The 27,825-nt window shown below is 37.3% G+C and overlaps 1 protein-coding gene across 5 annotated transcripts in view; it reads left to right on the forward strand.

Annotated features, from left to right (window-relative positions):
- PIK3R4 (phosphoinositide-3-kinase regulatory subunit 4) overlaps positions 1–27,825 on the forward strand; it is a 74,124-nt gene that overhangs the window by 24,384 nt on the left and 21,915 nt on the right. For 4 of the 5 annotated variants that reach the window (XM_022561728.2, XM_022561729.2, XM_022561727.2 and 1 more), the window contains 6 exons: positions 6,364–6,509; positions 8,458–8,661; positions 15,371–15,572; positions 17,295–17,482; positions 18,260–18,470; positions 20,779–20,944. In XM_022561728.2, coding sequence (XP_022417436.2) covers positions 6,364–6,509; positions 8,458–8,661; positions 15,371–15,572; positions 17,295–17,482; positions 18,260–18,470; positions 20,779–20,944 — 1,117 coding nt within the window. The remainder of the gene's footprint in view (positions 1–6,363; positions 6,510–8,457; positions 8,662–15,370; positions 15,573–17,294; positions 17,483–18,259; positions 18,471–20,778; positions 20,945–27,825) is intronic. The other variant, XM_089911158.1, reaches the window with a different exon arrangement.

Below are 27,825 nucleotides of genomic sequence, written 5' to 3' on the forward strand. Positions count from 1 at the left end.
GGTTTTAGTCATTGGTCATAGGATGAACATATGGGGTCCTCATGTATCTTAAGTTTAGTATCAAAATAAATTATTATCTTTAGATATAGAATAAACCTAATGTGGTACAACTTTTTGGGTGTGATGCTCTCTTAGAACTGGAACTGAATTTGGTACTAGCTGTGGGGAGGAAAAAAACCCTTGCTGAGAAAAATCAAGCAAATAGTCATTTGTTGGCATTTTGAACTATTTAAAAGAAGAAAGTTTTTAATAACTTAGAAACACCTACTTACTTAAAACAAGTGATAAACTGTATGCATCTCTCTGTTCTGTCTTTATGCGTGGTTAGCCTGTTGTAGTGATTCTTAAAGGGAATTATGGTGGTGGTGGTGATTATCATGATTAAAAACTACACTCTTCCCACTTAGACATTGTGAAAACTCACCTTTCCATCTGCTTGTCCCCAGATAATTGGAAATGTATTGGATGTTTTATAGGAAATCCTCGATTCTGGTTTCTTGTATTTGGAGTCTTGCAGGTTCTTTGTATCAGTTAGCTACTGACTGATATAATAATGCTGTACAACAATCAACCACAAAATCCCAGTAAATCCTTCGGTCAAGTTCTCAGCATGCATCTGTGAGCTCAGTGGGTGGCTCTGCTTTAGGCCTTGCATCTCCCAGACGCCTGTGGTGATTGTGGTTTATCTGTCTCATTCTGGGGCCCAGGTTGGAGGGGCAGCAACCACCCAGGTTATGTTCTGGGTGATGGCAGAAGCCTAGCTCTGCCACACATTTCAAGCCTCTGTGTTACATCTGTTGACATTCCATTGGCTAGAGCAGGTACTGTGTCTGAGACAAGAGGGAGGGACAAGAGAAGTACCCTTTGTACACCATGAGCACCAGGCAAGAGTGACTGTATAACAGAGATAACACAAAGAATTGGGACCACTAATTCAGCCTCATCTAGTGCCTAACTCTGCCAGGTCATCTTGAGTTTATTTCTTTTTTGGAGGTTTTTCAATGGTTTGTCCAGTCCTCATTTTCTCTGTTGTGAGAGGGAAACTACCAGCCCTCCCTTGTTGGCCATCTCAGAGGCTGCAGGGTGTTTATGAAATAATCAAAACCACCTCCATGTGTAGTTAGAAGAATTGGAAATGGGAGAACTTTGGAGACAGATATCTTGAACAATTTTCTTCTCTTCCCCTATTTATATAAGTAATATTAGCATGAAATAGTATTTTTTTAATCATTTCTTATTTTTTAAATTTACTTTTTATTGAGGTAACATTGGTTTATAACATCATTTAAGTTTCATGTGTGCAACATTATATTTCTACTTCTGTACACACTACAGTGTGCTTACCACCAAAAATTTAGTTTCTGTCCATCATCATTCAGTTGATCCCCTTTACCCATTTTGCCCTCCTCCCTGCCCCTCCCCATCTGGTAACTATTACTCTGTCCTCTGTATCTATATGCTTGCTTTGGTTTGGTTTAGTTCATTTATTTTACTTTTATTGTTTGTTTGTTTTTTATATTCCACATATGAGTGAAATCATGGTATTTTTCTTTCTCAGTCTGACATATTTAACTTAGCATAATACACTCAGGGTCCATCCACGTTGTTGCAAATGGCAAGATTTCACCTTTTTTTAATGGCTGAGTAATATTCCATTGCATATTTATACCACATCTTCATCCATTGATGGGCACTTAGGTTGCTCCTATATCTTGGCTATTGTAAATAAAGCTATGGTGAACATAGGGGTGCATGTATCTTTTTGAATTTGTATTTTCTTATTCTTTGGATAAATACCCCCAAATAGCTGGATCTTATGGTAGTTCTGAATGTCGAGAAATTTCCACTCTGTTTTCCATAGTGGCTGCACCAATTTACATTCCCACAGTATATGAGGTTTCCTTTTCTACACATCCTTTCCAGCACTTACTATTTCTCATCTTTTTGATAATAGCCATTCTGACGGATGAGAGGTGATGGCTCATTGTAGTTTTGATTTGCATTTCCCTTATAATTAGTGATGGTGAACATCTTTTCATGTGTCTGCCAGCCAACTGTATGTCTTCTTTGGAAAGATGTTTGTTCAGCTCCTCTGCCCACTTTTTGTTTAGGTTGTTTGTTTTTTTGTTGTTGAGTTGTATGAGTTCTTTATATATATTGGACATTAACCCCTTATCAGATATATGACTTGAATATATCTTCTCCCACTCAGTAGGTTGTCTGTTTGTTTTGTTGATGGTTCCTTTTGCTGTGCAGAAGCTTTTTAGTTTGGTGTAGTCCCATTTATTTATTTTTGCTTTTGTTTCTCTTGGCCCGAGGAGACATAGCTAGAAAGATTTTTGCTAAGACTGATGTCAGAGAGCATGCTGCTTATGTTTTCTTTCAGTGGTTGTGTGCTTTCAGGTCTTTAATTCATTTTGAGTTAATTTTTGTGTATGGTGAGAGATAGTGGTCTAGTTTCACTTTTTTTGCATGTAGTTGTCCAGTTTTCCCAACACCATTTAAGAGACTGTCCTTTCTCCATTGTATGTTCTGTGCTCTTTTGTTTTCCACATGTGTGGGTTTATTTCTGTCTGGATGATGATTTACCTATTGATGTAAGTGGGGTGTTAAAGCCCTTTCTGTTACTGTGTTGCTGTCAGTTTCTCCCTTTAAGTCTGTTAATAATTGTTTTGTATACTTTGGTGCTCCTATGTTAGGTGTATATATGTATATTAATCACTGTTATGTCTTTTCAATGAATCGTCCTGTTTATCATTATATACTGTCCATCTTTGTCTTTTGTTACCTTTTTTTGGCTTGAAGTCTATTTTACTTGATATGAGTTTGGCTACATTCCCTCTCTTTAGGCTGTAATTTGGAGTGTCATCTTCCATCCCTTCACTTTGATCCTGTGTCTGTCTGCAGAGCTGAGGTGAGTCTCCTGGAGGCAGCATATAGTTGGGTCTTGTTTTTAATCCATCTGGCCACTCTGTGTCTTTTGATTGGTGAAGTCAACCAATTTAAATTTAGGGTGATTATTGATAGATGAGGACTTAGTACTGCCATTTAATCTTTTGTTTTCTGGTTGCTCTATATCTTCATTGTTTCTTTTTCCTTGTGTTTCTGTTTGCCATTTTGGTTTGGTGGTTTTCTGTGATATTTTTCTCAGTTTCCTAATTTTTTTTTTTTTTTTTGCGGTACGCGGGCCTCTCATTGTTGTGGCCTTTCCCGTTGTGGAGCACAGGCTCCGGATGCGCAGGCTCAGTGGCCATGGCTCACGGGCCTAGCTGCTCTGCGGCATGTGGGATCTTCCCAGACTGGGACACGAACCCGTGTCACCTGCATTGGCAGGCAGACTCTCAACCACTGCGCCACCAGGGAAGCCCCCCTCATTTTTTTAATGTTTCCTGTCTCTGCTCTAGATTTACGTTTGTGGTTACCATGAGGTTTGTATAAAACATCGCATAGGTAAAATAATCCTTTTTCTACTGATGGCATCTTCATTTACCTCTGTGGGTTCTGTCCTTTTCCGCTTCCCTCTTTGTCATTTTGTTGTCTTAAACGATCCCTTTTATATTGTGAGTTTGTTACCAAATTGAAGTAGCTATAGTTAGTTTTTCTGCTTTCCTCCCCCCTTTAACCTCCTTTATTATGCTATAATAAAGTGTTTAAAAACCTGTTCTCATAAAGAGTTGCTATTTTCTGAGTCTGTGTATTTATCACCTTACTCAAAGTTCTATTTACTTCTGCCTTTTTGTTTCTGGTAGATGGCAGGTCTAGTGTTGATGAACTCCCTCAGCTTTTGTTTGTCTGGGAAACTCTTTATTTCTCCTTCATATGTGAATGATAACTTTGCTGGCTAGAGTATTCTTGTGTCACAGTTTTTATCTTTCAATGTTTTGAGAATGTCATTCCATTCCCTCCTGCCTGTAGAGTTTCTGCTGAGAAATCTGCTGGTAGCCTGAGTGGGGTTCCTTTGTAGGTTACCTTTAAAATTCTTTCTTTGTCATTGATTTTTGACAATTTTAGTATAATATGTCTTGGAGAAGGTCTTTTTGCATTGAGGTAATTAGGTGTTCTCTTAGCTTCATGGACTTGTATATCTGGTTCCTTCCCCAGGCTTGGGAAGTTCTCAGCTATTATTTCTTTAAATAAACTCTTTGTTTCCTTCTCCTTCTCTTCTCCTGGGATACCTATTAGCCTAATGTTGTCCTTCCTAAAGGAGTCTGATAGCTCTTGTAGAATTTCCTCAGTTTTTAAATATCTTATTTCTCTTTCTTCTTCTACTTTTAGATTTCTAGTTTTCTATCTTTGAGCTCACTAATTCTCTCTTCCATATGGTCGGCTCTATTTCCAGTGCTTTCTAATTGCATTCTCCAACTCGTTTATTGAGTTCTTCAGCTTCAGATTTCTGTTTGGTTCTTTTTTTGAGTTTTAGTCTCTTTGGTAAAGTGTACCTTCTGTTCATTAGTTTTATTCCTGAGCTCATTGAAGTGTCTCTGTGAGTTTTCTTGTAGCTCGTTGAGTTTCTTCATGACAGCTATTTGGAATTCTCTGTCAGATCTCAGTATTCTTTGACTTTAGTTTCTGGAGAACTTTCCTTTCCTTTTTGTGGTACAGTGTTACTGTGGTTCTTCATGGTGCTTGATGAGTTATTCCTCTTCCTGTGCCTTTGAAGTAGTAAAAACCTTTCTACTTGATTGTAATGACTCAACAGGTTGGAAGTTAGAGGTCTTTCTCTTTGTTTTCCAGTAAGTGGCCCGACAGCACAGGTTTTTAATTTCTTTTACCTGAGCTGCCTCTGGTTATGTTTGAGAGTCTACAGTTTCCACCCTCCACTGCCTCTGTTAGAGGTGTCGCCCTGTGACCTCATTATTGCTTCTTGTGCCTCTGGTGTTGTTGGTGCTTTGCTGCTGCCAGTGTTGCTGGCGTCATTGCCTGGGGCACCAGGATAGTGAGCTCTCCTGCCACGTCCAGGATCCTCTGAGTCCCAGGCTCCACTGTCACAGGGTGAGGGGGAGGATGGGGTGGAGCTGGGATTGCATGGGCATCTCTGCCGTGTCTGGAATTGTAAGGTTCGAGGGCTTTGCTGCTGTGGGTGGAGGTGTGGGGGGCCAGAGTTGTGGGTGCCTCTGTGGCTGGAGGGATGGGGTCCCAGGCCCCACTGCTGTTGCTGCCCAGTTACCTGTGATTGCTGCTGTGGGGGAAGGGCAGAGTCGTGTGTACACCTCCCCTGCTGTTACCATGTTCTCTGGGGCTGCAGGCTTAGCTGCCATGGTCAGAGGTCCAGGACTACAGCCACCACCTGTACTGTTCTCCTGGTTCTACCTCCTGTTTGTTCCAGTCCACCCACCTCTAGCTGTACAGATAAGTGGAATTCTCCTGCATCTGGTGTGTTGGGCAGAGGCACCTTTGTTGAGTTGTGGATGTTTTACTGGTTGTAGATTAAAGGGGAGACACAAAGGGAGCATCTCACTCCACCATGATGTTGACATCACTGTGATAATATTCTTATTTCTCTGTTAGCCTGAATTTCTTTTGAAATTTGTATACTCTAAATGCCGATGCTTTTACATCCTCAGAACAAGTACTTTTTTTTGCTTTTAGAAATTTGAATTTTATTCTAAATCAGGTTAGTTTGGATGTTTGAATTTTATTCTAAATCTTACTTCCGTTAGTTGAATCATTGACTTTAGGTGTAGTACAGAAAATAGTTAAAATAAAAGCTGTGAAAAGATATTCATTTAATTTTCTTATATCTTAAACTCTTTAAGAATGGGCATCATATGTTTTCTGGCTTTTAGTTTCCATTCATAACGCCTTGTGAATGAATTTATGAGTACTGTATTTTATGTCATCAAATCTTTGCATTAAAAAGAATGTCAGTCAGGCGAAATCATTCCCTTAATTTAAGCTGTGGCTTGGAGGAGAAACAACTCAGTTTCTTTGTCCTTTATGTTGTAAATGGTATGTCCTTGGACTTTGTGGAGGTATTGGGTGGGGGAGTAATAGTTTGCTATATACTGTTGGGACTTTTTATGTCTCTCTCCAATAGTTTTTAACCTAGTCTTGTAAATGAGTATATGCCCACTGATCTTCAGCCCTGACTAAAAATATAACAATTTAAATCCTAAGAAAAGAGGTAGCTATTTTTACTCTTCTATGGTATTGCTGATATTTGTGGTAGGAAATATTATAATAGCAGTATGTTCACTTGGTTCAGTTTAAGTCCCAGGATAATTGAGTATATGAAGGCAACCTGATGGTAACATTTGGTATAATCTCTTTATCAATTGTGTTATAAGGTGAAAATTTGTTTATCTTGATAGTGTGAGACTGTTTATGAACATCGTTTAATCCATACCTTTTTTTCCCTCTTAGCCCCCTTTCTGTGTCATCCCAATCTGTGGATACGCTATGGTGCTGTGGGATTTATCACAGTGGTAGCTCACCAAATAAGCACAGCTGATGTCTACTGCAAACTGATGCCTTACCTTGACCCATATATTACTCAACCAATAATACAGGTATGCATGTTCCAACTTGGAATCCATCTTCCCTCCAAACTGTGCCCCTTTAAAGAAAGGTTTAGAGAGTCCTATTTTTATTTAAAATTTTAAAGATTTAAATTGGGCTACAGCATTTTCACATTCCTTTCAAGCTAGTTAATGTTAATGGAACAAACACATTGGAAGGTGAGAGAAGTTCAAGAGACTTACATGTACATCATGTTGTACGTAACGCAGCGCTCGGTAGTTCATCCTTTTTCCTTTTGTGCAGTGTTGTAAAGCATCTGGTATTAAGTGAAATATAGCAGAAACGTATATTAATGGACCTGCTTTTGTTATAAAAGTATAACTGATTTCAGTCCAACTCCACATTTATAATAAATTTGAAAAAGGATTTTTCAGAAGTTTGTTTTTGGAGCACTAACTGGTTCTGTTTTTTGTTTTTTTTTTTAAAATCTAATGACTACCCCACCCCTCTTGTTCCCTCCCTCCCCCCACTTACCAAGCAGTGTAGCACTTGATGATAAACTTTGGGTCTTTGGTTTGTACAAGGCAGTTATTTACCAGTTTGTCAGTGTTTATACCCTTCATTTTGCTGGACAGCCAACTATCAAAATAGATATTTAAATTGAATGGACTGTTGAGAGATGATTCTGGCTGTTAAAACATCCTAAAATGTCCTATTTTTTACTAAAGCTCTAATTTTGCTTTTGCAAATTCCCATTCCTCTCTAGCTTTCTCTTACTTGTATAAGCCCCAGTGTGCCTTCCCTATGGTTGGAGAAAATGGCCTTGGATATCCTCTGCAAACAAGTGGCTTTGACTGCCTTCGATCCTTACTTTTCATAATAGATTAATCCAATTTGTGAAATCATCATTCTCTATTTCATAGAGTTTGTAGATTTTAAAATTTTTATCCCCCCCAAAATTTATATATCCGTGAAAGATGGATAATATTGCTAGAAAATATGTCCCCCCTTTTTGAAGTTTATTAAGGCTTCCTTGGAAATCAGGTCTAGAGATTCCTACTACTTTGACTACATATTGTATTTAGAAGTTAGGCTCTTAAACTCATAATGAAAGAAAGAGAAAGTGTTTCTGGGATTGAAAATTGCATGTGTTTGTAATAACTTTTAGTTGTGGCTTACTAAAATAAATCTGATATATAAGTGGTTTGTTAGAAATCACCATTCTCTTTGTTTTCTCAGAAATTATTATTATTATTACTTTTTGCTTTTATCATTGTTTTATATTTTGAAAGGCCAGGCTCAGGAGTTGAGAGACTGATTATATGCTTCATAATTTTTACCTTTCTGCAGTTTGGATTAGACAAAAGATACCTTTTTATGCTGGTTTCTACTGGCCAACTTACCAGGTAGTTAAATATATCTAAAGAAAGTCCTCTTGGTTACTGTTTAGTAATGCTCATCCTTTTTATTGTAAGTGCATTGGCAAGGAGAATATTCTTGGGGATTAAAAAAGGAGGGATTTTATGAACTCTGTGGAGAGAGTAACGTTTTTTAGAAGTGGTTGAAGCTGTTGGGAAAACCTGATGACTGAAGGGTGGCCCTGTGGCTGTTGAGCATCTTCTCTGGATCAGTACTTTTGGCTACTTGACCTGTGAACTGCAGGTACTTTTTAGATCTAGGAAGTCATCTGACATTTTGGGATCTAGAAAACTTGGGATCTAAACTTTTCTAGTCTGAGTATTTATTAGTAGTATTCAAGTATGATAGACACAGATGTCTACTCAGATGCTAACAATGAATGAAGAAATACCATAGCTCTCTAAAGGTCACTGGTACTCTTTTTTCTTCTAAGCAAAAATTGCAGATATTGATATCTCCCATTTTCTTAGGAAATGAATATCTATGTTAACTTTACACAGGTTATGTATTTATTGAATTTGAAAACAGATGTACTCTATGTTGTCTCTTTGGCTGATTCTTTTTATTTTTCTAATATAGATTGAAAGAAAACTTGTTCTACTCAGTGTTTTAAAAGAGCCAGTAAGTCGTTCTATATTTGATTATGCTTTGAGGTCTAAAGATATTACTAGCTTGTTCAGACATCTTCACATGCGTCAGAAGAAACGAAATGGGTCTCTTCCTGACTGCCCTCCACCTGAGGACCCTGCCATAGCACAGCTTCTGAAGAAATTGCTCTCACAGGTTGTATCACCTTTCTGAAATCTTAACATTTAAATGCAAAATTTATAAAAACATTGAGGTATACATGTCACTCTTAAAAATGTTTAAAAATATTTTGATTAAGTTGTATCATAACAAATGAGTAAATAAATCTGGCAAATATGCATTTGCTTTGGTATCTAAGACATATTATGATGATGATAAGGCATTGGATTGAGCTAAATAAAGGAATCATGAGAGACCTAGTAAGTTTTTTTGTGATTACTGGCTATGTAAATGAGGGAAAGAGTAGGTATAACCTTAGATTTAAGTAATATTCTTGATTGCATTTCATATTTCATCAAAAATATAATGAAATTCAGTTAAAAGGAACATTACAAAACACAGATGCAATGCAGAAAAATCCTGGTTTATTTCAGTTCGAATTTAGAGAGTCTTCACTATGTGCAAACAGCTAAAATAACTGGGGTTTGTAATGCGTCTTAGATTGAATAAACCAGCAGTTTACTGCTATATCTTAAAAGTCTGTGAATTTGGATCCTTTTAACAAATCTCGTTAGAATTAGGAAGTGATCTTTTTATTATGCTTGGCGTTGGTAAGTCCTCTTTAGAAATATTAAATCTAGATTCAGCATCCTGTTTTAGGAGGGATGTGTGGATCCTGGAGAAGACAAGGTAGGAGTGAAACTGGTTAGAAATAAAGGCTATGGTTTCTGAATCAATGTTCTTTGAGACTTAAGGTGAATACTGAGGGACACCTGACTGTCCTTAAGTCTGCAGGACGTCTTGGTTAAGAGAATGAGTATCAGTCATTGTCTTGTCTAAGAGAAAAGAAGATGAGAAAATACTTCCATCGCAGAGAGAGAATTGGTCAGCTTTGGGCTGTAAATCCTTTCATGTATTGTACTTGTTACTGAATGTACAGTGCTGTTTGATGCCCAGACATTGGTTTGGGTGATTGAATGTTGGGATAGGCTTCTGTGGGAGGCTGGTCAATAACCATCTTGGTTCTTTTAGGTCTAAGTTTATCTGGAAACTAGAGCTGCCTCTGAATGTCCCTTCTAGGCCAGTGGCTCTATTTCCTGTATTTCAGAGGACTTCCCTTTGATGTGACTTGAATTGCCAGAGAGCTTTTTCTTTGAGTTTTCTTTTAACATTGGCTTGTACATTAGATGTATTTTCCAGTTTATGGAAAATTGGGTATTGAATCACATTTTTCAGTTGTTTCTCCTGAGTAAGTAATCCTTAACAAGATTTCAGCATGCAGTAAAAACCACCCCAATTTAGATGTTTCTTTGAGCTTGGGTGGTGCGATTCTTTGTATTATTCTCTCTCCTGCAAATCCTGTATATTAAGTTGAAAGCTTCTATACTGAAGTTTTCTCTTCTTTGTAAGTCATTAGTTACTTCAGGGAGCCACTGCAGTTCCTAAAACTTGCTTTTCACCTTGCTGCGGGTGTCAGTTTTCCATTGCCATGGGTAAAAGGAGGGAGAGGGACGGGACAATTTCTATAGCCTTTCTACTTCCTGCTTCCTACTGCTCTTCTCTCAAACCCTCCCACCATTGCTGCTCCCTTGGTGCCAGCCCCCATCACTGGTGCCATGATGAAATCACTAAACCCACTGACTTGTATTCCTCTACGTGTCAGTGCTTGATGTATTCATTCATCTCTCATTTGTATGAGTGGAAAAGGGGAATATGGAATTCCCTGCTTTATGTTGTTTCTGTGAATAATAATCTTAGGAGACTCTTCAGGGGCAGGAATACTCTTTAAGGTGTGGTTGCTGCTGGTGGAAGGAACAGCAGGCCAGAGTATCCGAGGTCCTCAGAAGTAACAGCACAACACTGGCTTCCGTTGTTTGAGGACATACAGTGAGTCTATACCTTCTATATTGTGTGACTGTCCTTGAAATAAGCTTGAACAATAGTTAGCACCATTTTATTAGATAAGAACACTGAAGCTCAGCAAGCCTAGTTAATTAACTCCCTGTGTGCACACAGTTCAGTAAGTTTCAAAGCTAACATTGGAACCTGAACCTGTCTTTACTCCACATGCCCCTCACTGTGCCATCTTGCCTCAGAATAAACAGAGGACAGGGAGCTAAAGCTGAAAGGCTTGCTTGAGTTTTATGTGGACTTAGGAAGAAGTCCTTGGGCGGCTCACCTCTTCCAGCCCTTTGCGAGCCCTTTCTCTGCCTTTCCTTCTTTTTGGTCCCTGCACTACCGAGTTTCTTGGGATTACTAGAAGAGGCTTGGAGCCAGGGGGCGCTTTGGAGGTAGGAATTGAATCCTTTTCCTAAAGTCAGGGATACAGAGGGAAGAGGCATGTTTTTAGCCTCCGCAAGTGGGAATTCTGAAACCTCCTGCAGAATTTTTTTTTACTTGGGGTTCTGCGGTGCTCTTTAGTGTAGGACCACTTGAGGACACTTGAGATACAGTGTGAGTAAAATAGGCCTTTCCAGAGCAGCCTAGCATTGTTTCTGTGGTATGTTCAGAGCACCAGATAATAGACTTAAAGAACACTTTTGGAACATGTGGGAGTTGGAATCTGCCTATACTCCAGATTTTCAATAGGACTTACCATCTGGAGATGACAAATGGCAGGGCTGTTTTAGATTGATCTCATCTATGAGAGCTCCCTGGTTTTTTTTTCTTATTTATTAAATCAGACACTAATACAGAGTACAAAATGATTTCACTCCTTACTTTAAAAAATGACAAATACTTGACATTTTAATCTTTTAAATATTTTTAATTAAAATTTTTTTGACTGGGTAGTATAGACACAAGGTGTAAAATTGAAAAGGTATATAAGAAGATATATAATAAAACGTAAGTATAATAAAATGTATAGTAAAATGTAAGTTTTCCTCTAACCTCTGACTCCTGACCATCCATTTTGCATTCTCTGTTGATTGTGACTTTTATGCTGTTGGGTGCTGAATCCCTTTATACAGTTGGCCCTCTATATCCATGTGTTCCACATCCATGAATTCAACCAACTGTGGATCGAAAATATTAAAAAAAAAAAACAACTCCAGAAAGTTCCAAAAAGCAAAACTTGAATTTGCCTCATGCTGGTAACTATTTACATAGTTGTATTTACAACTGTTTACATAGCATTTACATTGTTTTAGGTATTATAAGTTATCTAGAGATGATTTAAAGTATATAGGAGGATGTGTGTAGGTTCCATGCAAATACTACGCTGCCATTTTATATAAGGGACTTGAGCATCTGTGTATTTTGTTATCCACAGGGGTCCTGTGGATGGCTGTATAGTGTTAGATTTGTTCTACAGTTAAAGTTACTTGGAATTGGTTTGATCCTGTTAAGCCTTGTTATTGAGCTTTGTTAGGGCAGATCTAGAGCAACCTTGGGTCAGTGGCCAATTTAGCTTGACTCCTAAGGACTTGTGAGGACATGATGCTGTGTCTGGTGAGGTCTCTCATCTCTGGCTGGTAGGAACATGAGTGATCTCCAGCCCTGTGTGAGCTCTGGGATTGTTTGGCTTACTGCTTTCTGGTTGCCTTTCTCTGGTCCCAGGTGATCCTGTTCACACACATGTAGTTCAGCACTCAGTGGAAGGCTGGAGGAGCCCTGACCATAGCTCTTGCTCTGTGCCGCGTCCCCCTTCTCCAGGTCTCTGCCCCACACATTTAGTCTTTTGGCTTCCTGGAACTCTGATTTGTCTCTTGAACGTGGCTTTATTGAATCCTATTTGAGTTGCATGGCCTGGAAACTCTTCACAGAGTAAGCTGGGACAGTCATAGGACTCACCTTTATCTTGGGGAATCACAGCCATGTGCTTCCTGTTTTCTAGTGTCTGAAAGTGTTTCATATTTTTTTCTCTGGTTTTAAAGTTGTTTAAAATGGGAGGGTAAATCTTGTCCCTGTTATACATCATGGCCGGAAGCAGAAGTCTGAGGGCACGTTAATGGACTCACATTAGCATTGCACTTTGCTGGGCTTGACCTCTGGTTAGAGCAGAATCTCCCAGCTTGTTTTGCTTTTTCAAGATTGTCTTGGCTGTCCTTTGTCCTTTGCATTTCCATATACATTTTCCAAATGATGTGTCCAAATATTTCATCTTGTCACTTCAATAAAAAAAATTGTTGGTATGTTGATTGAGATTGCATTGGAACCTATAGGAGAGAATCAGATCTTGACAGTGAGTCTTCCAGTCCATGAACATGGTACGTGTCTTCATTTAATTAGATCTTTAATATATCACAATAATGTTTTATGGTTTACTTTGTAGAGCTTTATGCATCTTTAATTATAAATATTTTGGGTATTTGACTTTTAATGCTATTATAATTGGTATATTAAAAAATTGTTTTTGCAGCTGGTATATAGAAAAAAATTTGTTTACTGATCTTGTATCCAGCAACCTTGTCTGACTTAGCAATTCTAATAACTTGCTTATGTGCTTCTTTTGAGTTTGTACATTCACAGTCCTACCATGTGTGAATAGTAGTAACAATATTACTCATTTTTCCCCTATGTGAATCCTTTTGTTTTCCTTGCCTTATTTAAATGAGGAGGATCTTCAGTGTAGTGTAAATGGAATTTGTGATAGTGGGCATTCTTGTCTTGTTTCTCATCTCAGTGGGAAAATTCTCAACATTATACTATTTAGTGTGATGTTTGTTAATAGTTTTTTTGGTACAATCTTTTTATTAGATTAAGGAAATTCTCTTCTGTTTCTGGCTTGCTAAGAGGATTATTGTGGAAGAATGTTAAATTTTATCAAATGTCTCTTCTTTATTGAGATCATTGCATGTTTTTTTTTTATATTGTTAATGTGGTTAACTATACTGATTTTCCTATGTCATATCAACCTTTTATACCTAGATTTTTGGACTAATCACAACTTAAGCATATTATATTTATATTTAAATACACTTTTATTGTAAAATACATAAAAATAATAAACTCAATTTAAATAATATAAAGTAATATAAATATTATGCAAAATGTTTTTTTGCAGTCTGGATTTCGTTTGCTGATACTTATTTTTTTAAAATTTTTTTTATTTAGACTCATGAATGACTTGTCCTTCAGTTTTCCTTTCTTGTAATTGTCCTTGTCAGGGTTTTTTCTTTTTTTGATGGTGCACTTCTAACATTTTTTATTGAGATATAATTCACACACAATAAAATTCACTCTTTGAAAGTGTACAATTCACTGGTTTTTAGTGTATTCACAAAGTTGTGAAACCATCACCACTGTCTAATTCCAGAGCATTTTCATCAGCTAAAAAGAAACCCCATTCCGGTTAGTTGTCATTTCCGCATTTGCTTCTCCCCCTGGCAACCAGTAAATCTACTTTGTGTTTCTATGAATTTGCCTGTTTTGGATATTTCATGTAAATGGGATCGTACGATATGTGACTTTTGTGTCTGGCTGCTTTTGCTCTGCAAAATATGTTCAGAGCTCCTCCATGGTTGGGGTATCTCTCCACTTCAGCCTTCATTATGGCCTTATGATGGCCTTCCCTTGTGTGGACTAAAGCAGAGCCTCCTTGTGAGCTGAAACATAGACTAAAAAAAAAGAGTAGAACTCTTACCACAGCTGTCAGCTTGTCTAGGCAAATTTTAGGAGAAGTGTAAGTAAATGAATTTCAGGTTAATATTGGAAAATATTCAGTCAAGGATCCCTTATAATTATTGTATCACTACTTTAATGTTATTTTAAGAAACAAGGAATTTCTTAGCTTTCTGACTTTCTAGAGTTTATGTCCTCTTGTGCCAGCAGATTGTGACTATTATCTTAAACTCCAGTTTTAGAGGGATTTTATATCGAGGCCTTAGGGAATTGTCATTTTATTTTTTTTCGTTTGCATAATAAAAACATTCTAGAGGAGTCTGTGGATGGTTGGAAAGTTAAGAAAATGCAGAACTGTCCATGTACCAGAATATTTAAGTTGCACATTGAATTTGTTATTTAAATTAGTATTCTTTAGCTGTCAGACAATTTGAAGTGTCTTGGGTGGATTAACTTATTAAAATTTGATAATAACCGTATGAGATGGGTGCTAGTAATTATCCTCATTTTATAGATAAATAGAGGTCCAGAGAAAGTGGGTAGCTTGCCCAGGGTCATACAGATTGTAAGTAATGGGGCTGGAATTTGAACCGAGGTAACCTGACTCCAGTCATTCTGTTACCCTGGAATGCTGGTGGGTGTGTTTCTTACATTTGCCTGTCAGTCCCTGAGGTGTGCAGAATGCTTTATATATCAGAGTGCCTTCACAACAGTGTCACACTGCGTATTCTCAACACATCTAGGGACCAAGTTGAAGTACATACACTTTCTTTTGCTTCATATTATATTTCCAGAATTTTTGTTTAGATACTAAATGTTTGTTTATTCAAAGTTATATATTAAAGATCTGCTAGTTACCACGCACTGTATTAAGTTCTTTGGAGATTTCAAAGATGAATTATATTTGAATGTCGCCGTTTAGAAAGAATGTTAAGATATAAATCATGATACAAGGTGGAAGATGCCACAATAGAGGGAGAGTGTCTGGGAGATCAGAGTTATGAGATGTTGTTCTTTATTGATAAATTTCTGTTTCTCTTGCCTTTACTTGCTTCATTTTACCATTCTGACTCTGAAAGTTTAAACTGAGTGGTTTGACCCTTCAGCTGTTAGTCATTTTGAGGCCTGATATTACTTGCAAAAAAAAACCCCTAGGACATATGGTTTCATTTGGTTTTAGGGAATGACGGAGGAAGAGGAAGACAAACTCTTGGCACTGAAAGACTTCATGATGAAATCTAACAAAGCAAAGGCCAATATAGTGGACCAGAGCCATCTCCATGATAGTAGTCAGAAAGGTGTAATTGACCTGGCAGCCTTAGGCATAACTGGGAGACAAGTTGATCTTGTTAAAACCAAACAGGAACCAGATGACAAGCGAGGTTAGTACATTTATGTGTGTGTGTGTTTAGCTTGTTATTATTAGTTATTTCATAAGGCTAGTTTTAGCTGATTAGTAGTAAAACTAAAAAGTCACATTTCCCAGATATAGAACTTTCAAATATAGTGAGTGACTCCATGACATAGCAGGAAGATTTGGGGGAGGAAAAGTGGAGAAGTGGGCTAACAGTTAAGAAATTAAATAACCTTCCAAGTTCACAGGTCTGTATGTGTCAGAGTCAGAATTCAAACCAAAGCCTAACTCCAAAGCCCTTCTCTTGCTTCTGTGGAAGTATATGATTGAAGGTGAAATTCTGTTTTTTAGTCCTTTAAACACCAACCCAAGGCCAATAGTCCATATGAAATGAGGTAAAGTTTCCTAGCTTGTCGCTAGTAGGTAACGCCCAGTGAATTGAAAAGAATAGTCTTGCAAAGGAGAGACTAGAGACACCTTCACCATTTGAAGTCTTGAGATTTAAAACTGTCGGCTTTTGTGACAGTGACATTGACTCTGTGTGAGGGTTTTAAGATCTCACGCATTCTTCCTTTAACCCTTTTTGGAGATACACTCACTTCCAAGCACATGGATCCCTCTATTTTAAGATCCCTTTATTCCAGTATCAGATTTTGAGGGCAGCTGACGAATTACATTTAAAAAAACTTCTAACTGCTGAACTTGGAATAAAGTATTTGCAACTTAATTATTAATGGTTTGCAGCCATAAAATGTAAAGTATTCATACAGGTTAATAAGAAAAACTGCAAGCATCCGAAAGAAAAAATACAAGTGATAGAAGAATAGAAATACACATGTTTGAAAGGTCAACAATTAAATGAATGCAAATAGAAATGAGATGCCATTCTCTGCCTATGTGATTAGCAAAGACTGATGCCTGTGTTAGCAAGGGGGCAGGGAAATGGGCATTTTCACTCACTGTTGGTGAGATTATAAATTGAACATATTCTTTTTTTTTTAACTATTTGACTCACCATTGGAAATTTCTCATAGAAACGCTGACAGACATGTGAAGAAATATGTATAAGAATGTTCTCAGTGAAAAAGGAAATAATTGAAATGTCCATTAATAGGAGAATGGTTAAATGTTCAGCTGTATTAATTAATTAGGAGAAAAAGCAAGTTGTGAAACAGTATGTATTATTTAATTTTTGCAAAATAATATAGTAATATATCATTCAACTTTATAGTTTATGAGGTTTACAAAGTTATGGGAGCAATTCATGCTACATATTGGAATGCCAAAACTTTGTTACTTAGTGTACTTTTTATAATCAGAGTTTTTGAAAAAAGTGTTTCTCATCTATCTGTAGTCAGGAGGTGACCGTATTGCAATTGACTTTTTATTCTTTTTTTCCCCCCATGTAACTGATGCTGGATATAGAGAGGTCATATTTAGCAGTGTGGTCAGTGACATTTGAAAAAGTTGTTTTTGTTGTTGGTTCTTCAGAGAAAGTGGTTAGTTGAAATTGAGCTAGCCTTGGGAAACTAGGAAGCAATTAGGTCTAATTATTAACACTGTTGAAAGAGTGCATCTGTCCATCTGCCCCAGAGATGAAATGAGAGCTAACAAGTTTATATGTAAATATAAATAAATTGGCCGTCATAAAGAACAAATAGCACATGAAGTCCATTGCTGTCCCCCTCCCCCCACAAAGAGCAATAAAAGCACATATTTGTTGTAGATTATTCTGAATCTTTTTTCATAGCTAGAAAACATGTAAAACAAGACTCAAATGTAAATGAAGAGTGGAAAAGCATGTTTGGGTCACTGGAACCACCAAGCATCCCACAGGCCCTACCTAAAGGGAGTGACCAGGAGGTGATTCAGGCTGGGAAGCCGCCTCGTTCCGAGTCCTCTGCTGGCATTTGTGCCCCTTTGTCGACTTCTCCACAGGTATCATCATCCAGGCAGTAGAGCGCCTTTTGTCTTTGGATCCCGTTCTACTGTTTTGGATGTTTAAAGGCTGTGTACTGTACTGGAAAAATCAATACAGTGACTTGTCCTTTAGGGAGGATCTGTTTCTTTCTAAGAGAGGTTTATCTTTAACTTTATAGCTAAGGGGAGGTCTAGTATTGAAAGCACCAAAAAGGTCTCGTTTTAGAGTACTCACCAATAAAGTGGTCTGAAACTGTGGGTTGAAGATGTCATTATGAACTGTTATTCTAATTAGACTGCAGTGAACCTTTAAAATCTTCTTATTCTTCTTCTAATATAACATAATTATATCTGTAAAATAGCAAAAATACTTCTGGGAAGAAAAGGCCCAAGTTTGTTCTGTGTGAGAAATGTCATCATGATTTTGATATATTTGAAGTAAGTTTGTAATTTGAGGTAACTCTTTCCTAGCCAATTATATTTTAATTGAAAAATATGAATTGAACCAACTGATAAATTAAAATTCTCTTCAGTTAAATTAATGAGGATTTTTGTTAAACATTATTGCTACACTGATAATTTTTTTAAAATATAGAGTCCTGGAACTTGTGGTTAAACTGCATTTAAACTAGACTTTCATTGAAAAAAATGTCCTTGTATTTAAATGGATTTAAAAATTGGTACATTAATAAGGACAGAAGGCTGGTGTAATGAATAGAGAGAACATGGGTGCATTTTTATCATCAAATACACTTTGCTTGTGACACAAATATGTATGTTCCTTTTGTTTTGCAGGTTCCAGAAGTGACAAACGTCCAAAATAGAAAACCAACAATACAGGTTTTAAGTAGTACAATTTTACCGTCCACCTACCAGATTCGGATCACAACGTGTAAAACTGAGCTTCAGCAACTCATACAACAGAAACGGGAGCAGTGTAACGCCGAGAGGATAGCTAAGCAGATGATGGAAAATGCTGAGTGGGAGAGTAAACCGCCACCACCTGGTAAATGTGCCATTGATAGGTAGTTGTATTCCAGCCCAGGTGCCAGAGCCTGGAATCTGATGGAAGAAACTGATAATCAGTTACAAGGCAAAGGAAGTGGGAACAAAACTGTCACTTTGAAAGCCCACACGAAGAACCAATAAGTGAGAAATCCCAAGTCATTATTTGTGAAATTTGTATCTTCTTAGCTGTGGCAGTGCCTTTTAGGCCAGTAACCTACTGTTGTGTCCTGTCTGTGGTCCATGTTCCCCATTTAGAGTACTAGGTTTTACCTACCTGCTTAGTGTCATGCCACTTTCTCATTGAATGTCAGGCTTCTTAGAGTAAATTCTGGCTTTTTATTTCTGAAGGGTTTAATACTAATTTTATTTAAACAAAAAGGTAAAAACATTTAGAAAATAATGGGTGCTTTAGAAAGAAAACAAAATCATTTATAACCATCACTCAGCAATCATCAACATTAAGATTTTGGGGAAAGCACTTCTGTATTCTGAGAAGATTTAGAAGAAACTTAGAGATATTTCAGGTGAAAATTGTATCTCACTGTGTTAACAGACATGCCTAGTGTTATGTGGTGGAGCTAGTCTTTGATATTGGATTGGCAGATTTTTAAAAACATTTTTAATGAGTTTCTGTATAGATTTTAATAATAAAAATGTAGCTTGAAAACTGAGAAGAAATGTATAGTGTGCTTATGTGTAGAGACTGAAAAGTCATGTGAATCCCCACGGGCTTCCATTGTGAACTCAGGGAAAATTCTGGTGGAGAGCAATGGTTTAAAGATTTTAGAAATATTATTAAGTGGTAAGTGGCATCTTTAGTCACATAATTTTTTTTTATGAAAATAAATATCCTGGAATGTTTAAGTTGTTTCTGTAATATAGTTCAATATGATTTACCAGCCCTGCTTTAAAAACAAAAAAAGTTGACCACACACTATTTTATGATAGAATCTGTCTTTATAAGTGGCATTTTAAAGTGGAGCTATACATTTTATTCAGTAATCCCAGAAAAGGTGTCAGATTTTGTGGTTCAGGAAATGTGCAGTGACTGTTGGGCTTCTGATTTTTTCTTTCCACACTTGAGTGGTTGTGTGAAATTGATTTTCTCTAGGGGGAAATGTTCAACCTAGCCTGCTAGATTATCTAGACTTCATGGCAAAGTGTTTTTGATTATTCTCAAATTCAGCATATCCTCCTTAGAAATCGCATTCAGCTGTTCTTTCCACACATTTGAGCTAGAGATCCAAGGGGAAACATTTTTCTATTGTTGAGTATGCCAGGTATGGCAATGGTCTTGGTTTCATTTTTGTTTCTTAGTAAAAGAAATAAGTTGATTTTAAAATGACTTTATTATTACTTAATTAGGCACAGTGCTGCTCCCAATACAGTATAATCTTCAGCATAGCTTTCTGTTTTGTTTTATTTTAAAATTGATTAATATTAAATATTATTAAATGTTATGCCTAATATAAAAGTTTATTTATCAAATATTGAAGATTGTTATATGCAAAGACCTATGCTAGGTATTGTGAATGATTCAGAATGAATAAGACATAGTCAGTTCTCTGGCCTCAGGGAATTTATAATTTATTAGAGGAAATTAATTATACACAAAAAGAATATACATAAACAGAAGTGTATAGATGTCATAAAGAAAGTACTAGAAAATCCTTGGGCATTCTGAGGCTATAATTTATAGTACTGTTTATACCAACCTGTTGATATCACAGAATAAATGATTGCAGGTAGGGAAGAAATAAATCAACATTTGGGTGTTTACTGTGGCCCTGGGACAGTGTTAGACTCTTTATATCTCATTTACCAATACAGTCATCCTTTGGGTTAAGTAATTTCCCCCTCATTTTACGTTTGAGTAAATTGAAGCTCACAGAGTTTAAATAAGTACCCCACGGTCACACATGAGGGTGTGGTGGGTGTTCGAGGCTTTCAGGACTGGGCTGCCTCCCTAGTGCCTGATTTCTCTAGGTCAGGGTAGTCATTACCTCTTGCTATTAAACAAGTAGTCAGGGTTTTTCCGGGTAGCAGGCGACTATTGTGCCTTCTCAGACACTGGAGAAGGGCCCAGTGCAGTCTTTCTAAGGCTACGTGAACATGGGTGTCTTTCTCCATAGGCGATAGTATCTGTCATAGTCCAGTAGGGCACTCTGAATTGGCTAGCTGTTGGGACCCTTTGTTTAGTTCTTATGATTGTTCTCCTGTTGGCTGTTGGTGCTTGTAGCTGGGGGTGAAGGAAAGATTGTGTTTGTAAACTGCAACTTAAGACACACTCCTTTGCTTTTCCTTAGGGTGGCGGCCTAAGGGGCTACTAGTTGCACATCTTCATGAACACAAATCTGCTGTGAACCGCATTAGAGTCTCTGATGAACATTCACTTTTTGCCACATGTTCAAATGATGGCACAGTGAAAATCTGGAACAGTCAGAAGATGGAGGGGAAGACCACCACCACCAGGTAACCTATGCATAGGCGGAGAGTCCAACCATCCATCCATTCAGTCAGCAAGTATCTATTGAGTGCTCATTCCGTGACAGGTGCTATTTTAGGTACCAGCGATACAGTAATGATAAATGGACACAAATACATGTTCTGTGGAGCTTTTCTTCTAGTGGGAGGTGACAGACAATAAACAGTGTAAATAAGTAAAACATATAGTGTATTAGATGGTAAAATACATTATGGAGAAAAATTTGGCAAAAAAAGAGAGAGAGAATGCGGTAGGTTGGGTAGAGTAGAGTTTAAAGAACTCATCTGCTGCCTCACGGAGAAGACGTCATTTAAGGAGAGACCTGACAAAGGTGAGATAAAATGCCATGTGGATGTCTTGGGGAAGAGCATTCTAGGCAGCAGACACAGGGGCTTCAGAGGTTCTGAGGCAGAAAGATGTTTGGCATGTTTGAGGAAGAGCAGAAAGGTCTGTGTGAGTGGGAAAGAGGGTCAGAGGGCCCGAATGATACAGGGCCTTGCAGGCTATTGTGAGGGACTTGGACTTTGACTTTGAGTGAGATGGGAGCCTTTGGACGGTCCCGAGCGGTGGAGAGACATGATCTGAATTAAACTTCCACAGAATTACTCTGGCTCTTGTGTTGAGAATAGACTGAAGAGGTGCAGGGCAGAAGTATTAGGAGGCTTTTTCTGTAATGGAGCGAGAGGGGGAAGTAGTGGGAAATGATCAGATTCTGGGTATGTTTTGATGGTGGAGCCATCAAGATTTGCTGAATGGGTTAGAGGGAGTATGAGCATATGGGAAGAGTCAGAAAATGATGGAGTGTCCAGCTGTGTAAGGACAACACATATTGTAACATGACCCACTGGAGTAGTCAAGAGAGAAGTAATTATTGAAATCTTTAAGACTCTTCAAATATGCATGATGTGATTATGATAAGTGGGATTATAAGAATTATTTTAGGTTTGTACAACTTTATAGGTATCTCCCTACTTGATATTCATATTTGTTCTGTGCCTAGTTTGGTCTGGGTCTGAAAAGAAAGCTACTAGAAATCAAAATTGAATCTTATGTACATGAAAAGATGTGGGGAACCTTTGGTGCTTTTCTCCTTATCAGTTCATTGACCAGAGTTAACTACAAAATGGTCAAACAACAAAATATCTTTGATAAACTAAAATAAGTCAAAAGTTTACTCCTTATCAACCTGATATGATTTTGTTCTGTTTATTTTTTAAAAAGAGCTCTATATTTTTACAACATGCTTAATTCTTTTTCATGTTCATTCTGTCTTGGCATTGCATTGGTAAGAACATAAATCGAAAACCAGTAAAAGAATCCTGGCTCCATGTAGCAATTTTTTGTCCATATTTTATTGTGAAATTTTCAAACCTCAAGTAAAGTTGAGTTTTGCACTGAACAAGCATATGCTTGCTGCTAGATTCTAAATAATTAATAATTTTACTATATTTGCTATGTCATATAATTATCCATCCTCTTATCAATTCATCTTTTAAAAATGTGTTTCAAAGTGAGTTGTAGACATGAGGAGACTTCCCGTAAACACTTCAGCATGCATATTGTTAATATTTGTTTATATTTCTCCTTTTCTTTTTTGGTATAAAATTCATACTCTGTGAAGTACACAGATCTTAAACGTTCCATGAGTTCCAGCAAATACACACACCTGTGCAGCTTAAACCACACTCAAGATACAGATGTAACCAGGACGAACCCTCATGTTCCTTTGCATGAAATCCCTGCCTCTTCCCTGCCTACAACCATTCTTTTGATTTTCCCCCACCATTATTAGCATTTTGATTAATATTTTAAAAACCTCTTCTGATAATTATTTTCCAAATGGTTCTTTGTTACTATCATCGTTAGTTGCATTCATTATTGCTTTTATTAGGAGGGTGAGTTTAATTGACTTGAGTAAACTTAACTTTGCAAAAACCTCTCTTGTTAATTCCAAATGATCTTTATCACAGAGCCATGCCTTCTGTATCCCAGTGTCATATTTTAGGCAGTGGTATACCAGAAAATGCGGCAATTTAGCTGACAGTAACTGTAGTCTTTGGGAAGTTTGTATGATGATTAGGAGATTGGGTTCCCTCTGGCCACAGCTGCTCTCTTGCTTTGCTGTAATACCTGCTCTCTTGTTTGTGGACTGCAGTAGGCCTTGGCTTGGAGGTGCTTCATTCTAGGTCCAGGGAGGGGAGGAGGGGAAGGGAATAGAAAGTGTTGCCTTCATCACATGCCTTTGTGAACTGATGAGGGAGAAGGAGGCCATTATTATTGCTAGAACCATGTGGGGAGCAGCTGGTGGCTGGGAAAGAGCAGCAAAAGTGATATTATATTTTCTTAGGAAATCTAGTACATTCTGACTACTGAGGCTTTTCCCTTATGCATTATGTTGGCTGACCACCCAGTTCCCAATTCTTACTTTCTCATTGAATTTGGATTCGTGATTTAGGCCATCTGGATCTTGGCTCTGCCATTTTCCTCTTTCTTATTTGACTTAAACTTTTAGTTTGTCCCCTGGGGACTAATTCTTGAAAAATTGCTGTTTTTCTACACTTTTACATAGATATTTTTCAATTTAATCCTTTGTAGTATTCTAAACTGTCTTTTCCATATACACTTTTTGTGCAGCCCCATTTTTGGCTCATTTAGCTTCTCAGTTTTAGGGAAGATTGATGTATTTGGTACTTGCTGAATTTGATGGTAAAACATCTAAGTGGAGTTTTGTCCCAATGAAGAGTTGAAACAATATGAAGCATATGCAAGAAAGTTATCAGTGTTAAGATTACATATTTTAGAGTCATAGATAGTGTTGGAAGCTGAAATTTTTGAGTGCTATCACTACCCTGAACTAAAGGGCTATAAAGACCTGAGGAGGCCTGAGGCCTGAATTTTACAAAATTGAATTTTGGGGACAGGAAGCGAGTAGTCAGAAAAGAAGGGAGAAGAAGCCATTTAAGTTATGTCATACTGCAACAGAAGAGAGGGTTTAAGAAAGGGACTTATAAACAGCTCTCAAATGCAGTAAAAAAACCAAGTGGCATGAAAGCCTAGTAAAGCATTTGGGTGTTCTCACACAGTGCCCTTTGGTGAAGTATAGTTCATACATCCATAATCCCTGGAGGGCTTTTGGACATTATATATTACAAGCCTTTATGATGTACATATCCTAAGGAGATACTAAGAATAAACTCAGAGATTTAGTTTTAAGGCTGTTCAGATTGGCTTTCTTTTTACTTGTAAAAAACTGGAAGCAAACCAAAAGTTCAACAGTAGGGGGTGAAAATGGATAAATAAGTGATTGTTGTGGAAATACATTTTTTGATATGGAATATATTGATACAGTGTGTGGAAATATAGGTTTGAGAAGTAGGTTTAAGAACCCAGGTAGGCTTTCTGTTTTTAGAATGACAGAGTAAGGACTTTAAAAAATCTGTTCCTCTATAAAAACAGTGAGAACACTGGCAAAAACTGTCAAAATCAACTTTTTCAGAATTCTAGAAATAAAAGTCCTACATCAGTCTGAAAATTGTTATTCAAGAAAAACAGCTGACTCTCAGAACAGTGAGCCATGTATGTGGTCCCCAGTTTCATCCCCCACTACCAAGCTCTGTGATGGCTTTGAAGACTAACAGTCCCACAACTACAGTAACTATGAAAACCAACAGCTAAGTAGCCACTGGTAGGGTTGTAATGGCTTTGGAACTCCCCCAAAGCCCCATCTCCAGAGAATTGTCACTATTTGACCAGCTTGCTGAAAAGCTCCATAATCAGGGCCTATCTTTATTTGACCTGACTATTGCTTTGTTCTTTGAGAAAAACTCTACCCATAGGGCATTTGTTGAAATTATTGGTGGTATTTGTTTAACATTGCAGCTCCCTGAGGTGGCATTCCCAGTTGTAGCTCATAAGAGGCTGACAAAAAACTTTAAAGGAAGAGTGAGATATCAATAGGGGCCTTTTGAAAAGTTTGGATGTATTCATGGATATCTGTAAGACCACATGCACTTGCACAGTTGTGCACAAGCCCAAGAAAGAACTGAGGAGACCCCAGGTTCTCACCTCTGGCTGACCTTGAGACTCTGTGCAAGCAGGAAATGAAGGATAAGGCCAAGTTGTAAACTGCTTTGCTGAAGGTGTGCCACAGCGAGCACAGAGAGCCTCAACAAAGGCTGGAGCCCTTATCAGTTCATGAGATGTAAGGAAATGTCATTAACTGACCACTAATCTAACTGAACAAAGAGTTCAGTGGCCACACATGAGAGAGAATACAGACTTTGTAGAATTAGTCCAGGCAAATCATTAAACAAACAGCAACGACATTGGTATATTATTTCCGAAGTTGATTCATATCAATTAGAATGTCCAGTTATGGACAAAAATTGCAGGTCAAGCAAAGAAATCAGAAAGTGTGTCCTATACACAGGAAAAAATGCAGGTAATAGAAACAGTACCTCACTGATGCCAGACATTGGACTTACTAGACAATGACTTTAAATTAGTGACTAAAAATATGTTCAAAGAATTAGAAGAAACCATGTCTAAAGGGTTGAAAGGAAAGTATGGAAAAATGTCTCAACAAATAGATAATGTCAAAGGGATAGAAATGATAAGCAGAAATCCTGGAGTTGAAAAGTATAACTGAAATGAAAAATTTAGGGCTGAACAGCAGATTTCAACTGGCAAGAGAATAAACCAGGGACTTGACGATAGATCAGTTTGACATCCATTCAGAGGTATGAAAACTAAAAAAGAATAAAGAAAACTGAACAGAGCCTCAGAGACCTGTGGAACCAACATACACATGATAGGAGTCCCAGAAGGCAAGGAGAGAGAAAACGGAGCAGAAAGAATATTTGAAGAAAAAGTGTTTGAAACTCCCCTAGATTTGACAAAAAACATTAATCTGCACATCTGAGAAGCCCAACAAACTCCAAGTAGGATAAAGATCAAAGAGAGCCATACTAGAGACATTATAGGCAAATTGATGAAAGACACAGAGAAAATTTTGAAGCAGCAGAGAAATGTGACTCATCTCGTACAAGGGATCTTCAGTAAGATTAACAGCTGACATTTCATCAGAAAATGATGGAGCCTGGAAGTCAGTGGGATGATGTATTCAGAGTCTTGAAAGAAAAAGAGTGTCAATCAATAATTCTATATCTAGCAGAATTGTCTTTCAGAAACAAAGGAGAAATTAAGACATTCCAAGTTAAATAAAAATAGGGAATTTATTGTTAGCAGATTTTCCCTAAAAGAAATACTAAAAAGAGTCTATTGTGCTGAAAGGAAAGGACATGAGACTAACTTGAACCACATGATGAAATAAAGAGCATGGGGTAAAGGTAGATACGTGAGTGAATATAAGACAGTACAAATTATTTTTTTCTGTAACTCTTTTTACCTGCTGTCTGATTTGAGACAAGACTATATAAAGAAATAATTATAAAACTGTATTGATGGGCTTATAGTATATAAAGGTGTAATTTGTATTATGTTAATAGTACAGACAGGGGAGGAGGGAACAGATATATTGGAGCAAAGTTGGTATTAATCTGATTGTTTTTAGACGTTAATTGTATTTCCCAGGGAAACCACTGAAAGAAACACTTAAAAACATTTAGTAAAACACAAAAACACATAGTAAAAGAAACTAGGGAATTAAAATGGTGTACTAGAAAATATCTTTTTAACAGCAGTTAAAGGCAGCAGTAGTGGAATAGAAGAGCAACAACCAAAAAAAAAAACCCACAAAAAACCCATGTAAGACAGAGAAAACAAATAGCAAAATGTCACACATAAGTCCTACCTTATTGGTAATTCCATTAAATGTAGTCAAAAAGCAGAGTTGGCAGAAATATGACAAAATATGATATGACTATGTGTTGTCCAAGGAGACATCACTTTAGATTCAAAGACACAGTGTGAGAGTAAAAGGACTGAAGAAAAAGATACTTCATGCAGACAGTTCCTAAAAGAGAGGTGGAGCGGCTGTGCTAATATCAGACAGAATAAATTTTAACACAAAAATTGATACTAGAGACAGACAAGGACATTTTATAATGACAAAAGCGGCAGCGCGTCAGGGAAACAGCAATTACAAACAAATGCCACTAACAGCAGAGCCCCCGAATGGAGAAAAAACTGACAGAATTGAAGGGGAAAATAGACAATTCAACAGTAATAGTCGGAGACTTCAGTACTCTGCTTTCATTATAGATGGATCAACAAGGCAGTAGAAGACTTGAACAACACTGCAGACTCACCAGCTCTAACATACAACTATAGAACGCTCTACCCAGCTACAGCAGAATACACATTCTTCTCAGGGGCACATGGAACAATTCCAGGTTAAATCATATCTAGGACAGAAAACAAGCTTCAATAAATTTAAAGGCACTGAGCCATATCAACATATATGTTCTTTAACCACAGTGGAATGAAACTAGGTATCAGTAACAGAAAGCAGTTTGGAAAATTCACAGGTATGTGGAGATTAAGCAACACATGGCAAAATAAGCAGTGGTTCAAAGGGAAACTAGAGAATATTTTGAGATGATTGAAAATGAAAACACAGCATACCAAAGCATAGGGATGCAGTTAAAGGAGTGTTCAAAGAGAAATTTATATCTGTACACATCTGTATTTAAAGAGAAGAAAGATAAATCAGTAACTTAGCCTTAACCTTAAAAATCTAGGAAAAAAAGAGAAAGTAAACCCAAAGCAAGTAGAAGGAAGGAAATCATAAAGACTAAAGAGGAAACAAATGAAATAGGGAATAGAAAATAAAGGTGAAAAACCAACAAAAGCAAAAGTCAGTTCTTTGGGAAGATCAAAATTGGCAAAGCTTTTCTACAATAACCAA

This window comes from Delphinapterus leucas, chromosome 4 (assembly GCF_059928025.1).
Source record: "Delphinapterus leucas isolate spDelLeu-1000000601 "Yukka" chromosome 4, BTC_Dleu_Yukka2, whole genome shotgun sequence".
Lineage (NCBI taxonomy): Eukaryota > Metazoa > Chordata > Mammalia > Artiodactyla > Monodontidae > Delphinapterus > Delphinapterus leucas.